General features: G+C 42.8%; 1 protein-coding gene across 1 annotated transcript in view; it reads right to left on the minus strand.

The window, feature by feature from the left end:
• CUEDC2 (CUE domain containing 2) overlaps positions 1-10,080 on the minus strand; it is a 20,387-nt gene extending 10,307 nt beyond the window's left edge. The window contains exons 1-7 of the mRNA XM_075610709.1: positions 9,929-10,080; positions 6,384-6,474; positions 6,126-6,269; positions 5,138-5,199; positions 4,747-4,868; positions 2,733-2,891; positions 1,458-1,510 (exon numbers count right to left, since the gene is read on the minus strand). Coding sequence (XP_075466824.1) covers positions 1,458-1,510; positions 2,733-2,891; positions 4,747-4,868; positions 5,138-5,199; positions 6,126-6,269; positions 6,384-6,457 — 614 coding nt within the window. The 5' untranslated portion in view covers positions 6,458-6,474; positions 9,929-10,080. The remainder of the gene's footprint in view (positions 1-1,457; positions 1,511-2,732; positions 2,892-4,746; positions 4,869-5,137; positions 5,200-6,125; positions 6,270-6,383; positions 6,475-9,928) is intronic.
• Between the last annotated feature and the right edge of the window lie 1,098 nt (positions 10,081-11,178).

Here is an 11,178-nt window from a genome sequence, read left to right on the forward strand (position 1 = left end):
CTGCCATAGCTGCTCCTCTATGACATTGTTGGGCAAAAGGTGGCCCTTGGGGCTTCACCTGCACCCCCCCCCGCCAACCCCTGCCCACCCCAGCAGCCTTCTCTCCCCAGTGCAGTGGAGATGTTGCCGACATGGATCGTAGCTTCTCCCCACTCCCTCGCCTGCTTAATGACGTGCGCTGATAAATACTGGCCCGCTCCTCTCCTGTGCTTATCACTAGTTTCCCGTGTAAGAGGAGGAGAGGGGCACTATTCAACAGTGCACCGGCATTAGGCAGGTGACCAGAGCACATAAAGTCTTCCAAGTACAGTACATCATGTTCCCTACCACTGCTCTGTGATCTACATTACAGGTAGGAAATACAGTTATGGTGCTGTTCACACATTGTAACATTTGAGGATTGACAGACCGTGCTATTATCAAAATAGATTAGATACAGATTATAAAATCCATCCAATGTCTTTGGTTACCATGGAAAACTGTATTCATTTAATAAACATTATACGGTTCTTGTCTGATCTAAAGGAAAAGCAATAATGACATTCAATTAACCTAATAAACATGCCACTGCCATTAGCTCATTTTGGTTCTGTGTGGGACTTCCCATAAAACGGCCATAATAGAGTTTTTTTTATTTGAAGCAACACAGTTGTTTTAAACTAGGACAGTGCTTGACAAAATAACACGAGACCTGCCAAACAGTTTAGTGGTAGACCTTAAAACCATTAGACAATAGCTGCAACAATATTTTCAGAGATAGTAATGCTTGTCAGTTACCTGCTCATTCCCCGTATGCTTCATAAACCATTATGAGGTGTTATAAACCCGACTCGGGGCCAAGAATGTAAGCAGTCTCCCAGCTTGCCAGAGTAACAGGTATTAATCACTCTACTGCACCACTCTGTTTAGTAAGGTGCAGAAACAGTGGGGAAATGGCAGTTACAATGTACTTTGGCTTCATTTTACAGCACAAAAAGCATTAGTTTAACCATTATATCTCTGGCCAGAAATGAATATTTTAGTCAATGTTATCCAATGCTTTAGAGCAGGGGCGCTCAACTCCAGTCCGCAAGTCCCCTTAACATGTCAGGTTTTCAGGATATCCCTGCTTCAGCACAGATGGCTCAATCAATCCCTGATTCAACTCAGATGGCTCAATCAGAGGCTCAGCATCCGACTGAGCCTGATTGAGCCACCTGTGCTGAAGCTGGGATATCTTGAAAACCTGACCTATTTGGGGAGGGGGATGCGAGGACTGGAGCCGAGCACCCCTGCTTTAGAGCACAGATTAACCGCTTTATCGTATTTGGACAGGCCTAACTAGTGAAAATAAATCCCGCCTCATTTCTCTTTATGCTGTAGGGCTCGGGATAGATCTGCTTATAAAGTCTCTGCTTTGTTAACAAACCCTAATAGTTTCTGTTTCAAAAAAAGGTTTTTGATTTATCATTGCTTACTTCTGTAAAATAAAGTCTTTCAAATCTTTTTTCTTCGGAGCTCTTTGAGATTCCTAGAGGAAAGAAACGTGCGTAACAACTTAAATTGTACAGAAATGCATATTGTATGCATGGTCATTTTATAAGGGGAGTGGGGGCAAGTGGTTTTCCCAACGACATTTAACAATTTAACAATTATGTGAAAACAAGTTCTCTGTCAAACTCTCCAAACGGAACATATCACATAGCAATTGTGATATATATATAAAACAGTGTTCGACAAACCTATACATTTGGACGCCCCGGGCGAGTGGATTTAACATCGTGGCGAGCTCCTATTGGCCCAGGCATCACACGTTTGGTACTAGGTGGAGAGTAGATTTTTTTTGTTGGGCGAGTAGATTTTTTTGTGGTTTGTCGACACACACACACACACACACACACACACACACACACACACACACACACACACACACACACACACACACATAAACAGAAAAAGAGAGAGAGCGCACGCCCCATAGCATAATACTGCATAAAATTTATTAAAAATGAAGGAAGGGAATGGGGGGGGGGGGGGGGGGTAGGAATCGCACTCACAAGATAAAAATATATAAAAGGCAGTTTGTGAATAAATCACCACCATCCGGTTCTGGATACTGGAACACGTCTCCGTGGACTCCTTCAGGACTGCCAGACACGATTATCAGGAATATTCATAAATCATCACTTCATATATATTCATAATTCATTGTATTCCTTCATTTTTAATAAATTTTATGCAGTATTATGCTATGGGGCGTGCACTCTCTCTCTTTTTCTGTTTCTAGATATCTGTGGAGTTGGTTTACCCCGTGTGAGAGCAGCCCAAGACCCCTTTATCTACATTGAATACCTATCATTATGGACTAATTATTCAAGGACTGGTTGGACTTTTTTATTTATTGTTTCTGTTTCTTTTTTCAGCACGTTTATGCAATGTTATTATATTGATATTGGTATTGGTTGTGTTTAATATAATTTAATAGGTTATACTATTTAAAGAGATATATATATTTTTCTTTTAATATTCACACATTATACACGAATCATCTATTGATGGAACTATAGTTTAATTATTTTCACTATTTATCACAATACTGTTTTTTGACGCTACATTTTTTGTTTTTATATATATATATATATATATATATATATATATATATATATATATATATATATATTTGATAGTTCAACTAAAATGCTGAATAGATTATGCTCTTTTCTTAGCTTTAAAATAATTACATTGTTATTTACCTTTGATCCAGAATCAAGCTTCACCTCTCTTTCCACAATCATTTGCACTGCTTCTGCTAAGTCCCCTTTTGCCATAGACATCACTCCCTGAGCCTGACTCACTGTGCATGATGGGAACATTTCCAAGAGTAGATCAAGGCTATTTTTCAGGTCATCTTTCTGAGCAACGAGATAATAATAATAATAATAATGCCACAATATTAATCTTTCATTTTATTGTGAGATGATTCACTACATATACATCTGGTGATGTTTTGGAATAATGCTTTGTAACTTATTGTAAGGCTAGCTTGACAAAACGATGATAGTGAATATTACAGTTGTACTGATATTTGGATACATTCAAGTTCAAAACAGACATCTGTGCATTTCCAATCCATATGTTTATATATGCAATAGCAAAATCACAACAAAGCCATGTTACAAAAACCCAACCTCTGATGTTTCCCCCCCAGAACTTAAACATTTTAATAACTATTGTCAGACTTGTCTGGTTTAAAAAAAAGAGAGAGAGAGAGAGAGAGAGAGAATACGCCGATCTAGGAAATCTGAAAGGTTACTAAACATTACTCTTTGTTCTCACCCCTCCCTGTAATGCCTTGCTGTCTCTTGACCCCTCTTCCCCACCTTACGCTCTACTTCTCCTCTTCTTCGCACTCACTGCCTTATTAGGCTGCGGCCAGGGTCAGTGAGAACACGCTGGCGCTTGAGCTCGGCGCTCATTCTGCTCGGGGGATTTGTGCCCTGATGGTTGCGTGCGTAGGGGGACGTGTCGGGGGGGAGAGGGGGGCGGGAGGCAATGATATCACGGAGCTGGTTCGCTCTCATTGTGCAAACCGCTCACATGACACGCCACCGAGCGGCAAATCAAATTGATTTGGCTCGCCAAGGAGCTGAGCGCTGTGCGCGCTCACGCGGGACACACACATTGTAGCAATGTGTTTGATTGCGCAGAGCGCGCGTACCTGCTCAGCATCACCCTGGCCACAGTCTTACTGTCTGCTCCGCTCTGTGCACACTACACTCCCTCCTCATCTCATCTGTCTGCTCCTCTGCTTGGTGTCTCTCCGTTTCCTCCTCCTACTCACCTTGCTGTCTCTCCTACCCCTCTCTTTGCACTCCCTCCTGCTCCATGTACTCACTTCTCTCCATTCCCTCCTCCTCGTCATTTATCTGTCTCCTCCGGTCCTTGCTGCGTGTGTCTCTCTCTCTTCACTTTCTGTCTCCTGCTCTCCTTGCTGTCTCTGTCTCCTCTCCCTTCATGCCCTGCTCCTCTTTACATCCCCGCCTTCCTGTGTCTGCTCCTCTGTGCACACTACACTCACTCTTGTACTCATCTGTCTCCTCCTTTTGCCATCTCGGTTTTCCTCCTCTTACTCACCTTGCTGTCTCTCCTCCCCCATGTGCACACTGCTCCTTGCAGTCTGCCTCCTACCCCCTCCATCATCCCCTGCTCCTCTTTGCGCTCCCTGCTTTACTGAGTCTGCTCCTCTCTGTGCATACTACACTCCCTCATCTGTCTCCTTCGAGAAATATAGATGATATATACAAACATACATATAAACATACATACATACATACATACATACAGGCGGTCCTCGATTATTCGGATAGTGAAAACGTTAGAAAGCGAATCCCATGTTAATGAGCGGCGGATAATCCGTTCGGCGCAAATCAAAACGACGGATAGTGAGGACCACCTATATATTCTCTTAATTCCGCAACACTTCATGGATCTATACTCTACCTATACTTTACATTGTCAGTAGAGATGTGCACGTCTTAAAAAACCCTTTGCAAAAACAATTGAGTACATTTTCCTTACATTTTGTATTTTCCGCTACGTTTTCATTGCTCAGTAAGGAGTGAAATGTTGCTATTTTCGCCAGCAAATGTTTTAGACGAAGCTTACTGATTAACGCAAGCATTTAGCACATGGCTACTGGTCAGCACATCCCTGTAGATCTCCGAGACGACGTTTGCTTAGACAGACTGCACTTTCTCAGCACCTTACCTGTGCCGTGGCTCCTTCTGTGGATGTCGCCAATTTAGTGTCACCGTTTACTGTGGGTTCCTTACTGCGGTTCTCAGGTGCCACAAATGACGCTTCTTCAGCAGATTTCGAGGACAAGTTTCCTTTAATAAAAGAGAAAATGAAAAGTCGAGTAGGAAAATACACCATTTCTCCAGTGAGTTTAACATTACTATAATATCCAAAATGAAGTTAAAACAATGAATCAAAGTTACAAAGTTAAAAAAAACCATAATATTTTTCCTTGCACTATATATAATTAAACATATAATGTAATGTTTAATACATTGCAGGTTCTTCTTTTTATTATTGAGTTGCTTTATTCTTTGTTATTATAAACTAGAATCATTCAACCTTCACAAATATCCCTTACCCTTGCTGCGAGCTTCACTTAACCGGCCCGACAATTGAAACATCATTTCGCAAATGTTTACGCTGCAAATGAAAACACAGTGTATATTTTATTACCTTTATATCGCCTTTTTGAATATCAGAATATAGTGTGCTGTTTAGGAAGGAGGAGGGACGAGTTAGCAAAATTGTCTTCTATGTTAAAGCTTCAGATGCCGCCACAAAATATGTGGCATTACTTTTGAAATGGGCAAGCCCAAATTTAATATCAACTCTCCTTACAACTTTGCGAAAGTCACTATATCCCTGTGTCTCAGGCACCAAAAATAATATTGTAATCTCTCTGGGGTAGGGACTCATTGAATTTAATGTTTTGTTGTTGTTATCTGTCCATTGGCAGTACTTGATAAAAACATATTGATAAAGTGGCATGTGGGCGTGAAACGCGTTGGAGGAATTTTGTGTCTCTAATGGCCAACCAATATTTTTTTAATTAATTATATATATATATATATATATATATATATATATATATATATATATATATATATATACATAGACATACTTTGCACTATAGCCCACTCAGTTCTTTCTGCAGTGCACCATTTATTATTTTTCCTTATACAAACAAATTACTACTATATTGTTCTGATGCAGCCTCTTTATGTCTGCATAATTTTCCCATTCTGAGAATCTGACACTTTATCATCCAGCGTTCATTTAATTTATCCCTGGGGGACAGTTTTCCGGGTCTCTATCTCAGACAAAAAAAAACCATACAAAACATGGCACAAAAAACCCTAAAACAAGTTTCAAAAGAGTGGTAGCAAAAATCTATTTTAGCATGAAGGGGTGCAACCTGCTGCCTTAAACTGAACATCTGGATAATGCAGATGGTGGCACCTGTATAAAATGATAGAGATTAAAAGATCCCCATAGAAATATGAGAACGTGTTGCAATGAATAACGAGACCTCCGTATGTAAAATGACGAGTGAAATAGCAGTATACCTGCCAATTTCAGCAAATCCTGGGATGTAACCCTCCATCATTTCAACCAAAGATTCTATCTCAAAGTCCTCTTCAGATGAGTCTTGGGAGCCCAACTCCTCCAATACCCCAGTGATGTATGAGAACACCACCTCATCCATAGCACTGTGAGGAGAGGCGTAAAGTCAGAACACACACACACAGTGCAAGCATTCAGCTTTTTAACATGAACAATACAACTGGATAATAAGGTGTAGAAGAGACCACACCATAACATACCCGAGACCAGCATCTGGGATGTGGGATTGTATGAAGCTTGTGAGGGAATCTCGAATGATTCTTTCCAGAGACATGGTTCTGCGATATGATTCTATCAAGGAGAAGGACAGGCTGGATCAGCACACACATTCCATCAACCATTAAAGCCAGCATCAGAGACTCTTCGTTAAGGAGCAAACAGCGGGTGAGAAAACAGCCCTAACACGTAATTAATATAGCCCTTCAAGTTCTCGTTCTCTGCATGGTAACAATACAGTCATATGCTAAAAAAAAACCCAGTGCTGACTTCTGTACAGGGGGTGCAAGCACTGCAAACAGATCAGCAGAAACACCAACATAAAGGAAACCTCATTTGCGTATGAACCAAATATGACAAATTAAATTGTGAATTTCCAATAGTATGGACGAAATCAGCCCTTCTGCATTAAGGCCCAGTATTTGGGTAAAGTAATATGACAGATGTATGAAGACATAGAAAATCACCCTGGATAGGGGGAAAAGATGGCGGTGCACAGCATGCCAGCAGGTGCCTCATGCGTTCCGAAAGCAGGAAGTAAAACCGAAGCTGGATGGCGATTTCCAGTACAAAAATTCAATGAACAACAATGAACAGCAAAGACATCCGGTTGAGGATCTCCTTCAAAGGTCAGCATCCGAGAAGGGTCATTACTCTTTGACAAAGTGCAGTAGATGCACGAAACGCGTCAGAGTTCCTTCTCAAGATGATTTTTTCTTTTTAATGATGTTTTTGCTGTTCATTGTTGTTCATTAAATTTTTGTACTGGAAATCGCCATCCAGCTTCCGTTTTACTTCCTGCTTCCGGAACGCATGAGGCACCTGCTGGCAGGCTGTTCACCGCCATCTTTCCCCCTATACAGGGTGATTTTCTATTACTATACACGTTGGGCTGAGAGCACGCCAGGACCAGAAGGACCGCAATTACAAGGGTCGTATATATATATATATATATATATGCAAATATAGCTGTATGCTCATCTGCATGTCTTAGGCAGGTCTGCAACCCCGCCTTTCCCCATTATCACCCAGCATACAGCACTTCCACTGCAGCAAGGGATTCTGGGAAATGACATGCAAATGAGCACACAGTGTCACTTTTTGCCTCAATAACCATTTTTAACATGGTTCCCTATAGGCTTAAGCTTGCTGCATGGTCACAGCTTTGAGCACAGCCAGGGTTAAGGTGCACACCCAGAAAACCACCCACAGACAGCCGTTTCGACCTTGATGGGTCTCATCAGTGTGGGGTTGATTTTACTGGGAATGCAAGAGAGGCTTATGGGATAGGCCAAACCATAATACTGAGTTAAGTTATGGTGAGTAAAAAAAGTGACAAAAACCCTCCACAGGAAAGCAAATATGCAAATATAGCTGTATGCTCATCTGCATGTCTTAGGCAGGTCTGCAACCCCGCCTTTCCCCATTATCACCCAGCATACAGCACTTCCTATATATATATATATTTTTTTTTTTAATTACCCATGTGTTCTGGGTCAATAAACACCCTCTCTTTGTCCGGTGCGGATACTTTGAATACAGAACTTCGATTTTCTTTTTCCTGTTAGATACTCTTTTTTTATGTAGCACCACCTCTTTAGGACCTCAGTAGAGAAAGTGCAGCCATCTCTTAAGTATGTATTAAAAATATCAGCACCGGACAAAGTATGAGCAAAGTAAGGGTGTTTATTGACCCATTACACATGGGTAACATACACATAAACAATAAGTGTACAGTATATGCATACATGGGACTATTTACCAATTCCCAAACTAAATGACAAATGATGAAATTTCTTACCAATAAAGATACCCTTTGGCTGTAACAATGGAGTAGGTATTTTCTTCTCTGGAGATTTATTTTTCTCAAGTTTATATTCTCTCCACTTGCTGCATTTTGGACTTTAGAAGAGTTTGGAATTCCCTTTATATTTGGACTCCCTGATGAGAGGTTGTGCCTTTCCACTGATGAACTAATGTGTTTGCTGTATATACATTTTTATGATTGTTGATTATATTTATACACTTTTTAATAGTCTTGTTTATGTAGAGGTATGACAACACTCTTCACAGTTTCTAGGGTTCATTGTCTTTGGATGCAACCCTGTGTTTTTCTATTTAAAGTAGCAATAGAGGTTAAAAAAAAAAAGCCACGATTCCTTTAATAGCAACAGCATATTACAGGAATCATTGTGGAGAGTGGGAGACACTACAAGATGCTCTCTTTCTTTTTGCTGATAGGGACAAGTGGGAACGGGCCTAGAAGGGGCTCGTCATCCCGAAGAGTTTACCTTGCCCCCCTGCTCTCTATTTCTTTTTTTGCTTCCCATCGTGTTTAGCGTCTCCTCCCTCTTGTAGCTTGTCCTGTACGTTCTTTTTTTCATGTCCCATGGTGGTTATTACCTGATTCATTGCACCTGGTTGCTTTTGTGCACTGTTAATTGTGGTGGATTGTGGTTTTTACAAGTCTGTAGATGTGACATTCCGTCAAGTGACACTGGCACGTCATTTTATACGCCTTACCATGGCGACGCGTCGCTGAGGAGCCGGCAGAGGGGAGTTACGCCTCCCCCGGCATTTAATGCCTTGGGGAAAAGCGCAGGGCCTCTGTAATCGCTGCGCCCCCCTTAAAATTTCTTGTGCGCCCCCCAGTTTGCACACCCCTGTACTAGAATCTCTAATGGTAGGGAGTCGTTGATACCCATTTAAGTTTTGGTACTCATGGTGTACTGTGGACTATTTGGAATTTTTTGATGTATATTAATACTTTTATTGCATGCATTGAAGGCCTCTCAACAGCAAGAGGGTTAGCTAGTGTTCAAGAAAGCAGGAGGATAACCCACATAATGCCGGAACAACTGGACAATAGCAAACAAAAATAGCCTCACACTGCACTTTAACCATAGTGCATAGGTATATAGTAACATAGAGACTGCACTGCAGTACACTGCATGCACTAAGCATTGCCTACATAAAAGCACCATAGTGCACTGTAGGCACATGCAATTATAGCACTATAGTCATATTGCACTGTAGATATATAGCACAGTAGGCATAATACACGGAAGGTATATAGCACTGCAGGTATACACCACTAATCATGCTGCAGGTATATTTTATCATTTATTTGTAGTGGCCAACATATTCCGCAGCACAGTACAATGGGGTACGGAGATGTGATCATTACATACAAATAAGTACAAACAGATACAGACAGATACAGAAAGGAACGAGGGTCCTGCTTGGAAGAGCTTACACTCTACAGGTAATGAGGGACAATGATGAAACAAGTTACAGTGGCTGCTCATGGGATGGAGTATAGTCCATATACAGTATATAGCACTATAGTCATATTGCACTGTAACTACATACGTATAGTACTGCAGCCATACTTTAGTACATGTGTATACTGTGCAGATACATTGTATTCCATGCACATAGCACCAGGCACAGTACTGCAGGCAGAGAAGGGGTTAAACAGGACATGTGTATCCCCGTCACTGCAGTAAGTGGGCGGTCCCAGCTTTACCTGTATCCCGGGCTGTGACTTCCCTCCACACGTTCAAACCTACACAGCCCGACCGCCCCCACCAGCACAGTGAGTCCTGGAAAACACCCCCGTCCGGACGTCACTTCCGGAAAGGCGCCGCCCGGCCTTCAATTACATCACTGCACCGGAAACGCCTGGAGGCCATGTTGGATTTGGGCATAATGCCCTTTTGAGAGCAAGGAAAGGGGATGCCTGCAGAATACAGGTTGAAGTTATAGATATGATTTTGTCATCCGATGTTCGGTTTACCCACTTGAAATCAATGAGTGCAATGATGTATGGATATATAAAACCCCTAGACCTTTACATCTTAATTAATTGAGTCCTGACAACTGGATATAGTGTATGTGTGCATACATAAAACAAAATATACTGCTGCACTCGTGCCCAGTGCTTATTTAACCAAATTGTGTTAACATAATAAAGCACCACCAAATAAACCCACCCAAAAAAAACAATGCAGCAAAAGGGCGCAATGTGCAATAAATATTTTTAATGTGAATATATATATGATATATATATATATATATACATCTTACTATATATAATTGAAAGCACTGTATGTTTGCCTGCCTGGATGTCCGGTGTCCCTAGGGGAAATCTCATTGGTCCCTTGGGCCGCCCGCCCCCGCACACCTCTCATTGGCCTGAGGCGGAGTGACGGGCCAAAGGGGACGGACGGGGACACACACACAGACACACACACAGACACACACACAGACAGACACAGACACACACACACACACACACACACACACACACACACACACACACACACACACACACACTCTCTCTCTCTCTCTCCCCCGTCAGTTGGACCGCAGCTCACCTTCCACACACCCCCCCCCCTCCTCTCCCGGTGCCCCTCACTCTCTCCCCCCTCACTCTCTCCCCCCTCCCCCTCACTCTCTCCCCCCTCCCCCTCACTCTCTCCCCCATCCCCCTCACTCTCTCCCCCCTCCCCACCTCACCCAAATCCCCACGCTCCGCAACATCCCCAGCCGCACCATCACCCTCACCGTGCGCCGCGGAGGAAGCGCGGCCCTCCTGCTCAGCTGCAAACTACAGGCTCCTCCCCCCTCACGTGCGCCGATCCCGGAGAGGGGAAGCGCGGCCCGGGCCTCCTGCTCTCCCCCTCACGTGCGCCGATCCCGGAGAGGGGAAGCGCGGCCCGGGCCTCCTGCTCTCCCCCTCACGTGCGCCGATCCCGGAGAGGGGAAGCGCGGCCC

This window comes from Ascaphus truei, chromosome 8 (genome assembly GCF_040206685.1).
Source record: "Ascaphus truei isolate aAscTru1 chromosome 8, aAscTru1.hap1, whole genome shotgun sequence".
NCBI lineage: Eukaryota > Metazoa > Chordata > Amphibia > Anura > Ascaphidae > Ascaphus > Ascaphus truei.